Genomic DNA, 20,426 nt, shown 5'->3' with positions numbered 1-20,426 from the left:
GGAAGATATGCATAGTAGCCTTCTTCATAGAATCTACTATTGGATTGCTCTTCATTTGACAAAGCCTGGCTTATAGCCAAGTGTTTTGAGGACATTTTCACTGCCTCCAACAGCTGCCTTATTGCCCACCTGGGATTTACAGAGATTTTGACTTTGATTAGATAATAACGCTTCTGGGATCATTGTGGATATTTTATTGCTACTTCACAATGCTGATGCAGTTGATTTGAGGAGACCCGATACTTACTAAAATCAAGGGCATGGAGGAGTGTTGTATCTAGCACAGTGCTACTGAGTTGTGACAGGACTACACTGGAATCAGCCTTTCACAAGTATATAAAATTATGGCCTACCTCTTACTGCAAGAGCAGACCTGTATCACAACTGCTTCAAAATGCCCAAGAAGGCTTACATTAAAAAGAAGTCTCCTCTATCAAAAACTGTCATGGACCAGACTCTGTGGACTACTTGCCTTTAATAGCCTGTGGGTGGGTGGGTGGGTGGGTGGGGGGATGAATAAAGAACATCTTGCTTTTTGAAGTGCCATATTTCATTAAAAAATGTTTACTAATTTATCAAGCCTATGAGCAGCTGCATTAGAGTGGAGTCTCATGGTTCAAGGGACAAAGGTGATTGAACCAAATCAGTGAACCAAACTATTTTTAACTGGAAGAGAATAAGAAATGGCAGTTGTACATTTCAAATGCAGTCTTTTGAGGAAGTGAGTAGTGATGGCAGCTGTCTCACGTGCTATTTATGCTTTAAGTTGTTTCTTACACAACAACACAAGGGATGAACAAGGGGCTCCTGGTGAGCATACCTGCTTTGTACTGTTACTTGATTTGAAACTAAGGCTTCTTTCAACGGTCCTTTCTACCACAGTATTCCTGAAGGACAAGTCGTCTTAATGGTGCAGAGGACTATGTAAATGGTAGGCTCATTACAAATCTTTGCATTTCTTTTGAAAAATAATTTTATTTTGGACTGATTTTTGTATCTAAGAATTCTAAGACTTTGTTGCTCTTTTTTATTCATAATGAATCTACTCCATTTCTTAAAACATATTTTCTAAAAAAACCTAATGACTGTTATTTACAAAAAGAGGCTAATAGTTACTAGTCCTAAAAATTACCTTTTATTAGTTTTAGTTTGCAGTCTTGATTGTGACAAACATAGCTAAAATTATGTCCAAAACATTAGCTTTGTCTAAAAGTCTAAAATTGTTCTGGTTTCACAGAAAACTACAGGGAGAGGATTTCTATTACTAACACAGCAGCTTGCATGTAAAAAGTTGTTAACATGAAAAGATTATTCTAAGAAGAATTAGTAGGTAAGAAAAAAGACATTTCATGCTCTTGCAGGTTTTACAACTTTGTAACTAAAATAAGTAGTTTTTAAAAAATACTTTTATAAAGCTTTACAGTTTTACAAATAGCTCAAAACATAGATTACAGGAATGTAGCCTGATGATTCAGCTCTAGTTGATATGAAATTTCACTAATATGTCTGATATCATGTAATCACACAAGATTTTCGGCATCCTTTCATATACTGTATCTTTTTTCTCTCACTTCTAAAGCCATATGTTTTCATCCCTCTTTCCCTTTCCCATATATTTCAAGTCTCTGTCAAATTTGCCTTAGAATATTTTAATTGATTGATCTGAGGAAAAAAAGAAGTGAAAACATTTATGGAAATTACCATTGTCACCTGCTATTAATTGTAGATGTAATTTTTTTTAAAAAAATAGAATATAATCTGTTGTCTCTTCTCTGTTCCTCATTCTATTCAGATGTTACCTGACAAATTTTTTGAGGGAAAGAACATAATATAAATGGAGGGATGATAGATTTCCAAATTTTTCAACTGCACCAAACACGTACAAACATAGAAATATGCACATATTCATTTTTCCCCTTTGCCTCAGAAAATTCATTAGTAAAGAATGGAATAGCTGCAGTATATTTTGATAGAAATCACCACAAGTGATTTTTCTGGAAGAATCCATTGACTTCGCAACACAGTCCCTTAATCCAATTTGAAAAATATCCCTTTTCTTCAGTTTTTCTTCACTTTTTAATCCCATGCTTTCTCCGGAAAGGAAAGAAACATGCTATGAGAATGGGCCATGGGCAACTGAAGCTGTCTGTGCTAAATGATATATATATGTGGAAAATATAATATTTCTTTCCTTCCTTCCTTGTGAATGGGAAAGTATGGGGTCTGTACTTTTTGGCAGGTATATGTTTCATTCCCATACTCAGAAATGCAGAAACTACAATGCAAATCTCACTAGATGTCAGCAACCCACAGCTCTGGAGCCGCATGCGACTCTTTGGGCCCTTGCTGTGGCTCCCTGCCAAACCGAATCCCACCACTGGCTGGTCCTGCCCCTCGCCCTTCCCTCCCAGTCACTCCTCGCCTGAGAAAGTAAGAGCAATGGTGGTGGATGGAGACTTGCTCAATATTCCAGAGTGGGAGCGAAGTGACCCTGTACTTGCCTCTTCTTCCAGCCCTTGTTGGTGCTGCGCGCACCTCGGTCGCTCGGGGAGATGCACAACTTTCCACCCCGAGACACTGGCCTGGCCCAGCTGCAGCTGACGCCAATGCTCTCACTGCCTCCATGGCCTGCTCGCTGCCCTTGCAGTGCCTTGCACAGCACACTTAAATTTAGTGTGCTTCACAATGGGGGAGATGGCATCCTCTGCTCCTCTGAGAGCCCATTACAACGTGGAGCACCAGCTGCAGCCAGGCCGGGCCAGTGTCTCAGGGTGGAGAGAAAGTTGCGTGTCTCCCTGACCGACTAAGGTGCACACAGCACCAACAAGGGCTGGAAGAAGAGGCAAGTACAGGGCCATTTCGTTCCCGCTCTAGAATATGGAGCGAGTCTCCATCTGCCACTGCCTTACCTTCTCAGGTGAGGAGTGACTGGGAGGGTGAGGGGCAGGGGCAGTCAGTGGTGGGTTCAGCAGGCAGGAAGCCACAGCAGTGCGACAAAAGAACTTCATTATCTGGGAACCTGAAATGACTCTTGATTTAAATCATATGGTAAAAAGCACCCAAAGAAGAAGAAAGAACAAATCAGCAAAACAAAAACATAAAAACCAACTCTCACCTGTTTTTGGAAATGGTTCAAGAAGTAACACACACACAAGAAAGAGAGAGAGAGAGAGAAAGAGAGAGAGAGATGAGAGAGAAAAAGAGAGAGAGATGAGGGAGGGAAAGAGACAGAGAGATGAGAGGGAGAGAGAGATGGGAGAGAGAGAGACAGAGATGAGAGGGAGAGATGAGAGACAGAAAGAGGGGGAAGAAAGAGAGAGATGGGAGAGAGAGATGAAAGGGAGATGAGAGGGAGAGAGAGATGGGGAGAGAGAGATGAGAGGGAGAGATGAGAGAGAGAAAGAGAAGGAAGAAAGAGATGAGAGAAAAAATAGACATGGAGAAAGAGAGATGAGAGAGATGAGAGGGAGGGAGGGATATGGGAGAGAGAAAGAGATGAGGGGAGTGAATGAGAGGGGGAGAAAGACAAGAGGAGAGAGAAAGAAAGGGAGATGAGAGAGATGAGAGAGAAAAAGAAAGAGAGATGAGAAAGAGTGAGAGAGTGATGAGACAATGAGAAAGAGAGAGAGAGATGAGAGGGAGAGATGAGAGAAAGAAAGAGGGGGGAGAAAGAGAGATGAGAGGGAGAGAGACAAGAGAGAGATGAGAGGGAGAGATGTGAGAGAGAGAGATGAGAGGGAAAGAGACAGAGAGATGAGAGTGAGAAAGATGGGAGAGATAAAGACAGAGATGAGAGGGAGAAATGAGAGAGAGAAATAGACAGGGAGAAAGAGAGAGATGAGAGAGAGATGAGAGGGAAAGGGAGATGGGACAGAGAAAGAGATGAGGGAGAGGGAGAGAGATGAGAGAGGGAGAAAGCGAAAGAGGAGAGAGAGAGAAAGGAAGATGAGAGAGAGAAAGAGAGAGATGAAAGAGTGAGAGAGTGATGAGACAGAAAGAGAGAGATGAGAGAGAGAAAGAAATGGAGAGGGAGAAAGAAAGACAGACAAGAGGGAGAGAGATGGGAGAGAGAGAGAGAGCGGGAGGGAGAGAGAGAGAGAGACGTTTCTCACAGAAAAGAAAACTGGGAGCCACAAAATCTGGGTAGGCGTGGCTGGAGGCAATCATTTGACTGGGTGGGAATGAGTGATGTCGAGTTGGCCACGCCCATCCAGGTTTTGTGGCTGCTGGTGTTTTCTGTGGGAAACGGGTTCAAATGGCTCTTTGAGTGTTTAAGGTTGCAAATCCCTGTAATAGGTTTTAATTCTCAGAGGTATCTAATGCATCAGGTCACTGAAAGGATGAAATGAGAAGGATGGTCTGCTGTTCTCATTAGAAGCAAAGCATGCTATAAAACAATAAATTCTTCTATCCAATCCCAACTTTCCATGCATTTCCTTTTCCTCCATTCTACTAATAATTACATATATTTTAGGCCTTTGGGTACTAATATCCTTACTCTTTTCTTACAGCACATATTTTCTTCCCATATTTTCTCCCAGTTGACCTGCCATTTTATTTATAAAAAAAAAATTGTCTTTAGAGTGCAACTGTTATTAAACTTTCACTTTGACTTCTTTTATTAATTTAATAATATAAAATATTTTGTATGTATGGTATGTATAAAAGATTAAAATGACAGGATAGATTATATTAATTATTCATACAATTCTTATTATTATCATTATCATTATTATTCTTTTTTAATCTGGTGAAGGGAACATCTGAAGAGAAATTTGAACTATTTATGCACAAGTCAACTATTTTTAATTTTCTGATATGATTTGAAAATAGTGTTAATAAATAATTCCTAACTGAGATTTTTATACCAGTGACAGATGAATGAAATACATTACAAATTCATTACTTAGTATCCTTAGTTTTGATTAATCATAAAGTTATATATTTGACCAAGTTTTCCTCATGCATTGGGATGAATATCATATTTTGTATTACCCATCTAATAGAGAAATTTTAAAAAAACACCTAGGCTACTATGAGGTATATTAGACATCTATGGATTATACTGCATATGATTCAATAATTGTTTCAAAAGATATCATGGCTGTGTTTATCCAGAAAACCTTGTTTACTTAAAGCACTGTATGGCTCTTCTTTGTGATTTTGCAAGCAGAGATTGTTTAGCAGAGAACAAGGATACATTTGCTTGACCTGAGTTTCATTGCAAATTTGGCAACTTTGCCTATTCCAATTTATGCATGGATCAGAAACAGCTCATGTGACAAAATCTGTACTGTATTTTCTGGGAATTGCATAATAGTTCATCAATATATACAAAAAAAATTATATGAAGAAATAGGAATATAAAAATGTATTTTTAAAAGGAAATGGTTAGGGGAAAAAAGACATACATTTGGGGAATAGTGCACACAAAAATATGCGGAATATGCCCATTCTTGTTCAACATATTGCCTTATTCTGCATCAACAGTTTCATCTCACTTACTCTATTCTTCCTTCAATTTAGCAGGTAATATTTCACTGCAAACAATTATTTGTGTCCATAGACCATGAAGAGATGGCAGAAATATTTCTGCACTCCTTGATCATCAGGGTAAGCATCTATCTTTCAGCACAATTAGTTGCCTAATTGAGCAGTTGTATTTCATAACATACATTTTGTCATTCTATTAGTAATTTTTGCAGTAGAAATCATTGGCATGCAGCACTTTGGAAAGTGGACTGGAAATTATATCGGTAAAAGTATAAGATTAAGATTTTTAGGTTAGTTAGTGGTCTTGGTTTACTTCATAAAGGTTCCATTTTAAAATAAAATTTCACAAAAATGTAATTATGGTTGCTTAATTATAAAGTAAATTGTCTAAGTCAGGGCTGTCAAACTCGTGGCCCAGATGCGTCACACGGTGGCCACACCCAGCCTGCTTTAGCGAAGGGGAAAAAAGTCCCGATACTTTGCGAGACGCCACTGTGATGCCGTGAGTTTGACACTCCTAGTCCAAGTGGGTTATAAAAGGAAAAATAACACAATTTGGTATCTGTAGAATATTTCCAAAATAAATAAGCTCACAATTTGTTAAGGGTGACAGGGTCTCTCCATCTCTGACACCAGATGGTCCTGTAATAAAACACAATCCATTACTAGAAGACAGTTTTTCATGGGATGCATTCAGTTCACAGGGTTCCTGTTAGAACTATGGAAATTCTTCCCCAAAGTGGCTTGGAACATGCAGTCAAAGCACATATGCATGCAGAAAGCTGGATTAGTTTCCAAAGCAACCTTTAGTACAGGTAGTTCTCAACTTACCATTTCAACCATTTATTTAGTGGCCATTCAAAATTTCAATGGCACTGAAAAAAGTAACCTATGGCTAGTCCTAAAAGTTACTGCATGACACATGATCAAAATTCAGGTGCTTGGCAACTTGCAGGTATTATGACAGTTGCAACATCCCAGATCATGCAATCACAATTTGCAACCATCTCAGTTGATTTTTGACAAGCAAAGTCAATAGAGGAAGTTAGATTCACTTAGTGACTGTTGATTCACTTAACAACACCAGTGATTTGCTTAACAAACATGGCAAAACAGATTGTGAAATCAGGCACAATTAACACCACAACATTCTTGCTTAGCAATGGAAATTCTAGTCCCAATTGTGATCATAAGTCAAGGACTACCTGAAAAACAGAATGAAACAAAACAGCCACTTCTTTAGAAGACATTGCACAACCATAATTCTTTCAAAAAAATGACAGACCTAGTAGCAGCTATTGCTTAATCCTAGCTTTTCTTCCAAAAAATTATCTAGCTCAGCAAATATTATTTTCAGCTTGGAAATTTTCTGTCAGATCTCTTTTTAGGTTCCCTGTGCTCTAGATATTAGAACTTCTACATTTCCACTGCTAACCAGAGAGAGATGCTAAGAGTGCCTCTGAATGTAGACAGAATGTCTTTTGCTTTCCACCAGGTGAGTGCAGAAATCTTACCTCTTCCTATTGTCTCTTTCTTTTTCTCTCTCATACACATGGAGGCAAAGATAAGTTTTTAAAAAAGGCTATAGGATACCCGCACACATATTTTAGCACCTCTTTCAAAAAATGATATACTATATAATGCTTATCAAAGGAACTCTACCAAGCACAAAGGCACTCGAGCGTTCTAAATGCTCAGGTCTTCCATATGACTGAACATTGGCAAGTGTAGTTTTTACACTGCCTTTCTTATTATCAGTTCTGCTGCCCTTCTGAAGCCCAGATTGCTTGATTGTTCACTAAATCTCTCTTTCCTCATTGGTTCTTCTTGAGTAAACCCAACCTTCAGCAAATAAGGGGCTCCTGTACCCTTAAGGCAGTCTACTTTACAATTCTACATCAGGTTATAGAAGAATGCTTGGAAAGAAAAGTCATTATGCTGATTATACAGAGGGACATCCTTACTGTGCTCCACATGGTTAACACCAGGCCAAAGAGTAATTAAAGATGTTGAAAACCAATGTTCTCTAATCCAGTCCTAAATACTGGGTGCTAAGAAGACTGCATTTGGATAGAACAATAAAGCAACTTTTTCTATCTTCCTGTCCTCCAGATACAATGAACTATATACAATAAATTTATTCTTAATCTAGATTGCCTGGAAATTTTAGTCTAATATGCTGTCTGAATCTCACAAATAGAATTACTTATCTATCTGCAAATAGTAATGGACACAATAGACTTATCTCTTGGGCTCTTATAAATTCAGTCCAAGTATCACAGTTATCTAGAAAGATTTACCAACAGATGCTATACATAGAAACGCCCAAGAGAATCCCAACCTTGGGTCTCCAGCACATGTCTTAGGCAGGAATCCAAAAGACCTTCACAGATTTTATATAATACTATACAAACAACCTTCCTGAGTCCCAGATGCTCACTAGCCATTGACCCTATGTCACTTCATCAAGTGACTCTTAAGTAGCCCCACCAAGTCTGCTCCTTAATGTAGTCAAGCCTCCTATAATTCTCTGTCATGTTTTCTTCCTCTTTAGCTTCAGGTGTCTTTGAGTTGCTGAAGGGGAAAGAGAGAGAGGTCTGGTCCAATATTTTCTACATCCAGGTCCAGGAGAAGGATTAGATTCTGACTTGATACAATAAAGTCTTTTTTATTGATTTTGGGGAAGGTTTCTCCTGCTCCTCTTCTTCAGTTATGAAGGATCTGTAGAGTAAGCATCAAGTACATGCTGTATCCACTGGTTGCCCATCTTTGATCAAAGCAATATTCTTTCCCCCATCCCAGGCTGCAGAAAACTGGATTAAAAAGGTGTAAGCCAGAAAGGAAGGCAAATATCACTGTGCACAAATTTTAGATAAAGATCTTGTAATGCATCATTTCATACAAAATGGCATTTGCTTTAGATATCTGGTAGCGATAAGGGAATTCAGATAATATAATGGCAATAATTTCTTCAACATACTTGAATCACCAAAAAAGTTCCTATTGACTCATTTGCTGATCTAACTGCAAATCTGGGCATACTGCTTCATAGTTATCAAAAGGCCTGTATTGCTTGACTTTTTAAAAATGGTTTTTTAAAAAATAGTTAGTTATTTAGTTAGTTATATTTCACACTTCTTCCTCATGGCCAGCATATCTCTGGGGGAAAGAAGAAAAGGGAAAGAGAGAGGGAAATTAAAGGGGAAAGGGAAGGGAAGGGAAGGGAAGGGAAGGGAAGGGAAGGAAAGGAAAGGAAAGGAAAGGAAAGGAAAGAAGGAAAGGAAAGGAAAGGAAAGGAAAGGAAAGGAAAGGAAAGGAAAGGAAAGGAAAGGAAAGGAAAGGAAAGGAAAGGAAAGGAAAGGAACTTAGAAAGCCACAGGCAGAGATCTGTGGAATAAAGTAACAAAAATAAGGTAACAAAAGGTGCAATCTGAGGGTCCAGTGGTGGAAAGGAGATTTCTGAGGCATACTTGTGGTGTAATAAGGGCAAGGGAAGAAAAGCTTGAGGAAGGGGAAGGCCAGAACATACATTCCTGATAAAGCTTAAAACATCTCTTCTTGATGTAAAACTATTTAAGAATGTTCAGCGTTCAATTGTTTAAGTGAATTCTTTTATATTTAGTGGATGTGACATTGCTTTTCTTTCTTTTCTCTCTAGACTATTCATCTCTGGCTTGCAAGCCGATTGCTATTTTTTGTTATTTCACTGGCTTTGAAAGAGATTATAGTAATGCCGTTTTATAAAACTTTGCCTTGTGATGTGAATAATATAAAGGATATTTCCAAAATGTATATGCAAGTTGACTGCAGCGACCGTAAACTCATAGAGTTTCCAAAAGACATTCCTACCAATGTTACCAACCTGACACTTGCTGTTAATCACATTCCACAGATTTCCAAAAGCGATTTTAAGAACCTGAAAAACCTTCTAGAAATTGATTTCAAATGTAATTGTGTGCCAGTCAGGCTGGGACCTAAAGATCACGTTTGCACCCAGGGTCTGAAAATCCAAGCTCATGCTTTCTCCAAACTCTCCAGCTTAAAATCACTCTATTTAGATGGCAACCAGCTCTCAGCAATCCCCCAGCATCTCCCACCTAACCTACGTCTTCTGAGTCTTGAAGCTAATTCCATTTTTTCTATCAAGAAAGGAGATTTGTCAGGACTTAAAAACTTAGAAGTACTCTATCTAGGGCAGAACTGTTATTATCGCAACCCCTGCAATATATCTTTTGAAATTAATGAAGCAGCGTTTCAACCTCTCACAAGTTTGAAAGTGTTGAATTTGAAAGCCAACAACTTATCAAAGGTCCCACAAAACTTATCATCAAACTTAAGAGAACTCTACCTTTATAATAACGCAATTCGAAATATCACTGAGTATGATCTGTTCTCTCTGAATAAGTTGGAAGTACTTGATTTAAGTGGAAACTGTCCTCGTTGTCATAATGTACGATATCATTGTATTGAATGCCCTGGAAGCATTTTAATCAATCCCAGAGCCTTTGACTCATTAAAGCATTTAAAGGTGCTGAGGCTGCACAGTACCTCCCTTCAACAAGTGGACTCCAATTGGTTTAAAAATACTAGGAACCTTCAAGTGCTTGATCTTTCACAAAATTATTTGGCTCAAGAAATTCAGCAAGCCCATTTTCTACAGTTTCTTCCTAATCTTGTGGAACTTGACTTATCTTTCAATTATAAACTGGGATCATACCCATCAAAATTTATTCTTCCCAAAACATTTTCCAACCTGTCCAAACTGCAGTCCTTAAGAATAAGAGGATTTGTTTTCAAGGAACTAAATCAACACACAATAAACAATTTAATTCCTCTTAAAAAACTTAACGTCCTGGATTTTGGAACCAATTTTATCAGGAACGTTAACATTTCTATGTTTAAAGAATTCCAGAATCTTAGAACAATAATTCTTTCTTTTAATAAAATATCTCTTTTTTCATATGAGCCAAATAGCAGACTTTGCTCTGTTCTCAACTCAGCAGACGATCAATTTAATGGCAATGTATTGAAAGATATGCAGTATTTCAGATATGATACATATGGTCAAAGTTGCAGATCTAAAGATACAGAGGATAGTAATACTTTGCCTTTTGTCAATGAGACTTCATGCAGCAACTATGGAAAATCACTTGATTTAAGCAGAAACAACATTTTTTTTATCAAATCTTCTGATTTCCAGCAACTTTCAGACCTTAAATTCCTTAACATCTCCAATAATGCTATGAGCCAAGCTTTGAACGGAACTGAATTTGCTCATCTATCCAGTTTGAAATGTTTGGATTTATCTAACAATCGGATTGATTTGCTACATCAAAATGCTTTTCAACAGCTGAAAGAACTGGAAGTTCTAAATCTTAGTGATAATAGCTATTATTTTAAGGCAGAAGGTGTCACATTTATGTTGAACTTTACCAAATACCTGGTTAATCTGAAAATACTGATTATGAATGGCAATGAGATTTCTGAATCCACTGATAAAGGAATGACAAGTGATTCCATCAAAATATTAGAATTTAGACGTAATCGCTTAGATATTTTATGGAAGGATGGAACTAATGAATACTTGGCATTCTTTAAGAATTTGATCACCCTGGAAAGTCTTGACATTTCTGAGAATTTTCTGACTTTGTTACCTCATGATGTATTCTACAATCTGCCTCCAAAACTCAAAGTGTTAAAGCTGGCCAGGAATTTATTGAAGACTTTTAACTGGGGGTGTCTTCCAGCACTAAAGAATTTGGAAATCTTGGATCTTAGCAACAATCAGCTGACCACGGTCCCACATGAACTGTCCAACTGTACTGAGACACTTCAGACATTCATACTGCAAAACAACAAGATTAGAAAGCTGACAGATAATTTTCTCAAAGATGCTTTCTTCCTGCGGCATTTAGATCTTAGTTTTAACAAGATCAAAACAATCAGGAACTCTAGCTTCCCCAAAAATGTTATTAACGGACTAAGAACATTACACTTAAATGGTAATTCTTTCAAGTGTAATTGTGATATTGTGTGGCTTGTCCACTGGATCAATGAGACAAATGTAAAAATCCCTTTCCTAGCAACAGATGTGACTTGCGCAGGGCCACGAGTATGGAAAGATAAAAGTTTGATTTTATTAGATTTGAATACTTGTGAATTGGACAACTCTCAGATTTATTATTTATCATCAGCTTTAGTCATCATCATTCTCATGATACTTCCAGTTATAATCCACCTATATTTTTGGGATGTCTGGTATATTTATCATTTCTGCATTGCCAAATTAAAGGGATATAAACGTCTCTTTTCATCTGAAGTTAAATATGATGCTTTTGTGGTTTACGATAATAAAGATGCAGCTGTAACAGAATGGGTCCTGAAAGAACTAATTGAGAAACTGGAAGATCAAAAAGAAAAAAAATTCAATATATGTTTAGAAGAAAGAGACTGGCTACCAGGTCACCCACTCATGGAAAACCTTAATGACAGCATACAAATGAGTAGAAAAACAATATTTGTGCTGACAAACAGCTACATTGCAAGTGGCAACTTCAGAACAGCTTTCTATATGGCACATCAGCGTCTTGTGGATGAAAAAGTAGATGTAATTATCCTGATAATTCTTGAGAAGCTTCTGCAAATGTCAAAGTGTCTCCGTCTCCGAAAGACCTTGTGTAGTAGATCTTGTCTTGAATGGCCAACCAATCCTCATTCTCAGGTTTATTTCTGGCATTGTCTTAGAAACTCCCTTGCAGCAAATAATGAGTTCAGATATAACAAACTTTTCAAAGAAATGTTATAATGCTCAGTTGTATTCTCTGAAAATGTTTTGGGAATCATAGCAGATGTAAGGATGAGGCTGAATTTCAATCTCTATATTGAGGAGGTTTTAAAGCATTGGTCGAACCAGGCAAACTGTTGGTTATCTGAGGAAAAGTGCCCAGGAAGTTTAGTTCCATAACTCAGTTTTCCATTTAATAACTGTTGAGTTATGAATTCCCCCCAATCTAAGCAAGAAAAGTGAAACAGAAGAGACAGATTCCAGTTACAAATTTTCATAGCAAGAATTTATGAATTTTCCTATGTAAGCATGTTTTCTTTCCAATATTCGGTACAATTTGAAAGAAAAAATAAAAATCAATATACTCTTTAGCATGAACTACAATTACTGTATTTGAAAATCAGATATTTTGAATCGGCTCGCTATTTGTTTATATATGAGGGGAAAATTTTAAAATTACATAACAATACAATAAAAATATGGGAATTGTAACATAATGAGGATGTACATATCAGTTGGAAATCATTCAGAAATAGAAAGAAGGGGGGGAATGAAAGAAAATTCGTGATCTAAATGCTTTTTGTATAATGCTTTTTCTTTAAAAAAATCTTTCATTACAGTATCAAATTCCAAAAAGGAAGGAATTTAAACACTTACAAAATATTATCAGTGACTAATGAGTTTATGCAGTAATGTGAAAGCATCTATGTGTGAAGCCAGTTTGGTATAATGATTAAGTCATCAACTAGAAACCAAGAAACCTTTAATTCTAGTCCTGCCTTGGGCACAAAGCCAAATGGGTGATCTTGGCCAGTCACTTCATTGTTTTTTATTTTGTATTCTCTTTTATTCTTACTTGTTTTAATGTATTTATGCATAAATGTATGTATAAAGAGCACTGTAGTGACAAGTTTACAAAACAATGTATGAAATAGTATGATTGAAGTGGAAACAAGGCAGGGGTTGAATGAATAAAAAGTTACTATAAGGTTAGTGAACAGTGTTAGTGTAGACCAGATTTAGTGAGACTTTTTTTATTTTCACTTTCCTCTCCTTTGCTTATCATCTATTATATTTTTCTATGCTTTACTTACCAGTGCTTATACAAAAGAAAGCAATGCAGTTTGATTGATCCATCAGCATTCTCATTCATACTTCTCATCAGTGTAATTCCACATGGCACTTTAAAAACAATAAAAATAATTTAAAAAATTGAAGCAGCCAACTTCACTATTCCAAAATAAGAGGGTGACACCAGCTTAATGGCTACAAGCTTACAGATAGGAATTTGAAGAAAACTGATTAATTAGGGATTTTTAAATGCTGAAGTTTATCTCTCAAAGTTTTAAAATGTGCAGGTATCACATTTTTAAATAAGAAATGGTCATTCATATACCAGTCTATAGGTGGCAGCAAATGATAGTTCCTGAAACTGGATCTCTCATATAAATTACAATTAAGCATTATGGATATATTTGGTCTTTCATTTTCTAAATTTAGTGTCTATGTGCTTTTAATCAAGGCCAGAATATCAAAATCTATCTGGAAATGAGAAGAAATTGGCATGCCAAAATCTGAGATGATAAAATATTTTACATTAGCAGATTAACTGCTAATAGCTTGGGTTATGCAGTTATTTATTTAGAAAAAATACATGGCCATCTGTCCTAAGTAACTAACTCTGAGAAGTTATCAACAGTACAAGAAGAAATAATATAATGAAAATCCCTGTATAAACAAAAAATAATAATAAAAAAACACATGGGTTAGGGTTAACTAACTCACAGAACACACATTAGGCTCTGCTAGCATCTTAGCCCTAACACCGGGGGGGGGGGGAGGAAACCAAATTTTTGTGGCCTAACTGAAGACCACAATTTCAGAAAGGAGGCTATGCCATAGGGCAAGCTCTACAACACTTAAGGCACAATTCCTGGATCCCATTAGAGCAGGAGTGTCAAACTAGATTTCATTGAGGGCCACATCAAAGTTGTGGTTGACCTTGGGGGGAGGCAAGTGGGTGTGGCCAGGGTGAGCATGGCCAGCTTCCCTCCCTCCCTCTCATTCCCATCTGGCTCCCTCCCTCCTTCCCCCCCTCCCCTTCTTATTCCCATCTCCTTCCTTCTTCCCCCTCCCTTCCCTTTCCTGGGAGACAAGGCAACTTCCCCTCCCCCCCTCCACTTTTGAATGTAGCCCTTATTAAGAGCCAAGGATGCCTGCTCAGATACCTGCTGCTTGTTTTTCCCAAAAGAAAAAGAGAAATCCCTGGCCCAGGGTTGGCATCATAACTTTTTAAGGATTTCAAAAGCTGTTCTTTTAATGTTGGGGTCTCACTGTTTGGGACAACCCCACCCTCCTGGATACACCTCCTTTGTTTCCAAGAAAAAAAGAAATCGGGGGGAGAAGAGAGGGAGAAAAAAAGCCACACGCACACAGACACACAGATGAGACGAATCCAAAGTTGAAGAAGGGATCCTTACAAGCTTCCGCCACTCCCACCACCTTTTCTTCTAAAGGAAAAAGCCCCCAGCCCAGAAACAACACTCCCAGAGCTGGAGAGCTGCACTGAAGCAAGGAAAAAGAGGAAGAAAAACCTTGCGACTTTAAAAACCCAGGGAGAACCCCCCCTGCACCCCCCCAGCCTCCTCCTCTCCCACATGGCTGCTTGTGAATTAAAGGAGGCAAGATTTGGAACTAAAGGAGGCAAGCAATCGAGCAGAGAAGCCAGAGCGGGAGAGATCAACTGCCAGCCGGAGCGATGTCAGCCTCGGGGATTTAAGCTTTCAGCTCTCCTTTTTCTTCCTTCTTTCCTTTCCCATGAGCTGCATGAACTGCGCTTGATTTGCAGGGTCTGAGGTTTACTTTCCCTTTCTACCTACTTCCCAGCCAAGGAATGCTGCTTCTTTTGCTGCCTCTCCACAAAAAAAAAAAACTCGCTTTCTTTCTCCTTCCTTCCATGCCTCTCTCCTCATTCCCATCTTGTTCTGGAGAGTTTGGCAGCATTGCCGCTTACTGCAGCTGTGGCTTTCCCACATGGGGAGGAGCAGGGGCAGTTCCAGTGAAAGGAAAGCCACACAGGCTGCAAGGCCAGGCCAGTGAGCAGGCCATGGAGGCACTGGTGGTGGGTGCGGTGCTGTTCTATAACTGGATGGCAGCCATTAGGCCTGGAACGCGGTTAGCCTTAGATCCACAGGGCAGTCCTGGAGCCAGATATGAGCGACCTCTGCTCCCTCAGCCCTGCCCCCACAGGAGGCGGCGAGCACCCAGGGGGCAGGGGTGAGGCAGTAGGACAGTTCTTTGTGCCCCGTGGATCTAAGGCTGACTATGTTCCAGGCCGGATGGCCGCCATCAAGTTATAGATTAGCACCTGGCCAGCCTGGGCCAGCCTGGGCCAGGGCTGAGGTGCCAGGGGCCTGTCTTTTTCATATTTCAAGGGCAGCCCTCTGGGCCAGATCTAACCACATCATGGGCCGGATCCAGCCCACAGAGTTTGGCACCCCTGCACTAGAGGATGCTGTTTCAAACAGGGGTTCAGAGCATGCTAAGAGCAGAAGAGACAGAAATTGCTGGAAACAGATGATCACACAGGTAACCTGGTCCTGGGACATGCAGGGTTTTATGTGTGGCCTCTAGAAATGCATGACCATGTGGATTCTGTATTTGCAGCAAAAACAGAAGAGGAGATTTTGGGGATTCAGTTTTGCAAATGCTGTTTTTCACAGGGCAAACTTATCTGTTACCATGGGAAAAAGCAGTTGACTATTCTCATGCCTCTTTTGCAGCATAAAAAATATGAACAGACATGAAGACTAGTAGACAAAACCTATTTTGTGCTTATTATTTAGCATATGATGAGAACATGACAGAACAGAAGTAAATATATATAAACAGTCCATGTAATTATACATAAAACGTCTATAGGAATTTGGCAGTGACCTTATAACTGGATGTCCAATTCAGCTACCCAGGCAATTGCCTCTGGCATTGCTTCTTGCAGTTCCTCTAGGGAACCAGAAAACACACATCATGAGCAATCTTGTACAATATGTTTAATAGTTTGAATATGTTGGAATACATGTTAGAAAGTATTTTGTATTGCAACAACTACAGAATTATTTAGCCAGTAGATGGCAGTGTTTAGTTTGCATCTATGGTTATAATCTATGGTTCCTTTATGTTCTGAGGAGAGTTTCCTGTGACAGTTGAAACAGTTAAGCAGCAAGCCCCATTGTGACTGTACACTATACACTCTATTTTGTCTGTATGGCTATGTATTTATCCTCTGCTACCATTTCTATATAATAAAACAGAATTTCTAACAGGTTATGGGCCTGGATACAGACATCCTGGCATAATAAATTAATTGAGAATGACTATGCAAGTGGAATAAAAGAAGAAACCAGGCCACAAGAATTTCATAAAGGAAATATACCAGAAGCAATAAAGGCATCCCAGCCAAAAAGCTGTCCTATATTGCTCGCAAAGCATTAAAACCCAGAGATGGGAAGGAGAATCCAAAAGAGACTGCAGCAGCCACCCTGGTCCCCTGGCCCAATAGGAGCCAGAGCTCCAGCAGCTCCAGTGCCAGCTCTTTGGAGAGCCAAGGCAGCAAGAAGATTGGAAAAAGAAGGACAAGAAGAATCATAAGAAATAGGAAACAGAACTAAAATCAGAAATGGGATTATTATAAGGAGTACTTGTTGAGTGGGGGTGTTGGAATACAATTAGAATGTATTTTGTATTGCAACTGCAGAATTATTCAGCCAGTAGATGGCAGTGCTTAGTTTGCATCTATGGTTATAATCTATAGTTCCTTTATGCTTATGTTTATGTTTATCCTCTGCTACTATTTCTATATAATAAAATAGAATTTCCAACAGAATATCAGCACCACAACCAAATCCATCCCTACTGATAAAGGTGAGGGCCACAGAGGATGGACTTTGTAACACTTGAAACATAGGTAAAAGGTAAAGGTTCCCCTCGCACATATGTGCTAGTCATTCCCGACTCTAGGGGGCAGTGCTCATCTCCGTTTAAAAGCCAAAGAGCGGGCGCTGTCTGAAGACATCTCCATGGTCATGTGGCCAGCATGACTCAACACCAAAGGCACATGGAACGCTGTTACCTTCCCACCAAATGTGGTCCCTATTTTTCTACTTGCATTTTTTACATGCTTTCGAACTGCTAGGTTGGCAGAACCTGGGACAAGTAACAGGAGCTCACCCCATTACGCAGCATTAGGGATTCGAACCGCTGAACTGCTGACCTTTCGATTGACAACTCAGCATCTTAGCCACTGAGCCATCACATCCCTATACTTGAAACATAGTTTTGATAATACTGTTGCACTGGCTAATTAACATGGGTTTTCTTGTATTTTAAATTTGCTTTTTCAATTGTACTACTAATAATTTCCCATAAACCATAACCTTCAAGAAAAAGTTTCTCTTTCAGAAACCAGGACTGGCAAGAGAGCATTCAATACATTGTAGATAAGTGTTTCATTTTCAACTCTTCTCAAGCCTCCATAAACAAAGAAAATAAAAGCGCTGAGAAAGTATCTTACTCAAACCCATTTGGATGCTTTTCGTTTGCAAATGTTTCTTTTACTTTTATTCAGAATACAATGCTGTTCTCTATGGCTATGCTGTAATTCTTGTGATGTAACTGAACAGATGACTATTTCTCAACCAATCAATTTTTGCTTTGAAGTTCTTTGTTGCTAACCGTAAAAGTAAATGTTTCTCGGGGTCCCCCTTTTCATCAGGGAGACCACACTTTATCAAATTGCTAATAATTGTTTTTAAATGACTTTCTGACTTGGTTGCTTATTGGAAAAGGTAAACTGAAGCAGAACCTAGGCCCAGATTTGGCCATCACAGGACAGAAACATTTCTTCCAGTATCACACCTAACTGTTCAATTTTGACTAGACAAAGTGAGGCAGGTCAAAACCAATAGTTTGGTAGAGATCTCACTAATGTTCAGGCCAAAAGAAGGTATCTGAGATCATTCCTCTTTCCAGGCATTCTTGGGGTTAAACTGGGTAATTTAATAAATAGTTGTTTTCCATGCTGCCAATGGGATTTCAATCTTGTGATGGGCTGTGAATTGTCCTGGTGAATAGGGAAGGCCTTCTTGTTCAGTATCCTTGACCGTAACCAAATGAGAGATTGTGATCTTCTAATATGAAGAGGTATGATATTGCTAAGTACTGGTAATTGATGCACAGGAGTGGGATGCAATGTGCCAGAGATGATACACATTAACTGTAGAGTTGGACATCAAACATTTTGGTGTGGGCACTCTTAAGCCACACGCTGGTACAATATTCAACTGTGGAATAAACCAAAGTCAAGCCTGTTGTATGTAGGCTATTAGCATCAGCATCACAGAATGTTCCAGCCAGTCTGTTCAATAAATTGTTGCGGCTTTTCAATTTTGCAACATTTTTTTCCAGATGCTACTGGAAGGTTAGTGATCTGTTCAGTGTTATCCCCCAGGTACTTTGGAGAGTTATTATATTGTAAAGTACAGTTCCAGAACTTCAGTGAAAGCTGGTAATTTGCATACCTATTGCTGAGGTGATTTATTTATTTAGCATATGGCATACCATGTATGGACTAGCAATATAGATTAACATTTTATTTAGATTAATAAAACATAATAAAATATAAATGTTAAAAGAATCTATGTTCAAATACCAATGTCTAGGCCATCTAACCATTGAAGCACAGCATCATTTATATTTAAAAAAACCAGATACTGGACCGGTATATGCCCTTAGTTTATAGGCAGTCATGATGTGATCTACAGTTTGATGTAGGACCCCACAGTCATGCCCTACTTATACAGAGAGTCCTGGCAGATGCTGTGTAAGGTGCGAATCCTATTCAGGATTGTCCACTGCTGACATGGTAGTTCAAAGCCACGCACCTGGCTGAAAAAAATCAGAATCAGAATAGAGCTGGAAGGGACTTCAGAAGTCTTCTAGCCCAGCCCCCTGCTCAAGCAAATTTTGGGCTTAGTTGAGGATTACCTGTATATTATTTTACTCTATTAGACCAATGGCCTTCTTGTTCAATGTCATGTGTAATGGCTCGCCAAGCTGAAGAAGATTTTTCCTATCTTACATGGAGAACTCAGAACATTTTGTAAGCATAAGTGATATTCGTTTTTCAGAGGTGGTTTACTAACAGCATACTTTGTCCAAATATTCATAGAGCAAATAAAATGGGCTTTATATTACTCATCCATCTTGTCTAAGTGTGGGAATATGTATCCCTTCCAATATCTCTAAACCAAAGTCATTAGAAAGGTGGCCTACAATCAGCTCAGCAGAGACTAAAATTCAGGAAAAGCTTCCTTAGGTTGATGGAAGACTTTGAAGAATTTGAAAGCAGAGTGGATCTATGGAAAGCTAAGAAGAATCAACACTGAATAGAACCAATGGAGGACCTGGGTCTGACGAAAGCTGGGAAGTATGGAAATCATCGAATACACTGCACATGGGTACAAGAAGATTCAGAGACACTCTGAACAAATGGGGCTATCCGTTGGCTTCTGCTCATTGCGATTGTGGTGACATGTAGACAACACATAAATATACCTGCCCTTTGTGCTCCAATCAATGTACACTTGAAGTCCTCACGGCAGTATGAAAGAACATAACTAATATTGCTAATTTTTTAATTAGTACATAGTTTAATCTTGTATTTTATATTTTAAATTTTATGTCACATGGTATGCTTATTTTAATTGTGATGCTTCTGATATGAATAAACAATTAAAAAGGTGGGATCAACCACTAGATAATTTTCTGATTTTCTGGTTAGGCCTCTGACATAGTGATAAAAAATAATACTTGACTGAATAAACCCAGGTCAGTCTTCCAAAGAGGGTGGTTTTCATTTATTATTCTAAAACTGAGTCTTCAAAAAAAAAAAAAAAAAAGAGAATCTAATATTCAAGCAGCAAATCCAGAGTTTTTCACTCCAACCCTCCTCTCTGCAGTGAATTCTGAACACATCCTAAACACTTACAAGCTTATTCAAGGATGTATTAATAAGTAACTGTATACTACGGTAGGTTTGCTGGGTTGATTTCTTAGCATCCGATTATTGCCTTCCTTTCCAATCCACCTTTCT

The 20,426-nt window shown here is 38.6% G+C and overlaps 1 protein-coding gene and 1 long non-coding RNA gene across 3 annotated transcripts; one reads left to right on the top strand and one right to left on the bottom strand.

Annotated features, from left to right (window-relative positions):
- The first annotated feature begins 844 nt into the window (after positions 1-844).
- Positions 845-12,644, top strand: TLR7 (toll like receptor 7). Its single transcript, XM_034435358.3, has 5 exons — positions 845-931; positions 1,238-1,330; positions 5,527-5,613; positions 6,870-6,988; positions 9,152-12,644. The coding sequence occupies exons 4-5, from the start codon at positions 6,938-6,940 to the stop codon at positions 12,296-12,298; spliced, it is 3,198 nt and encodes a 1,065-aa protein (XP_034291249.1). The 5' UTR covers positions 845-931; positions 1,238-1,330; positions 5,527-5,613; positions 6,870-6,937; the 3' UTR covers positions 12,299-12,644.
- On the bottom strand, positions 6,006-20,102 carry LOC117676135 (uncharacterized). 2 transcript variants are annotated; one of them, XR_015734514.1, is made up of 3 exons: positions 14,758-20,102; positions 13,372-13,459; positions 6,006-6,135 (listed from the first exon to the last, which is right to left on the bottom strand). It is a non-coding gene; the product is annotated as an uncharacterized LOC117676135 (long non-coding RNA). The 2 variants fall into 2 exon arrangements; XR_015734513.1 differs by lacking the exon at positions 6,006-6,135 and adding an exon at positions 11,609-12,503.
- Between the last annotated feature and the right edge of the window lie 324 nt (positions 20,103-20,426).

The sequence above is a fragment of the Pantherophis guttatus genome, chromosome 5, assembly GCF_059756535.1.
Source record: "Pantherophis guttatus breed Tessera chromosome 5, ASM5975653v1, whole genome shotgun sequence".
In the NCBI taxonomy this organism is placed as follows: domain Eukaryota; kingdom Metazoa; phylum Chordata; class Lepidosauria; order Squamata; family Colubridae; genus Pantherophis; species Pantherophis guttatus.
Note: the sequence above shows the minus strand (reverse complement) of the source record. Positions and strands in the feature narration are given on the sequence as shown.

What these genes read in the sequence shown, in the direction of transcription:
- TLR7 (XM_034435358.3), top strand. Translation starts at nt 6,938, where the DNA reads ATGCTAAGAGTGCCTCTGAATGTAGACAGAATGTCTTTTGCTTTCCAC. An exon ending in TGTCTTTTGCTTTCCACCAG is followed by an intron (nt 6,989 to 9,151) that starts GTGAGTGCAGAA and finishes TTTTCTCTCTAG; the next exon opens with ACTATTCATCTCTGGCTTGC.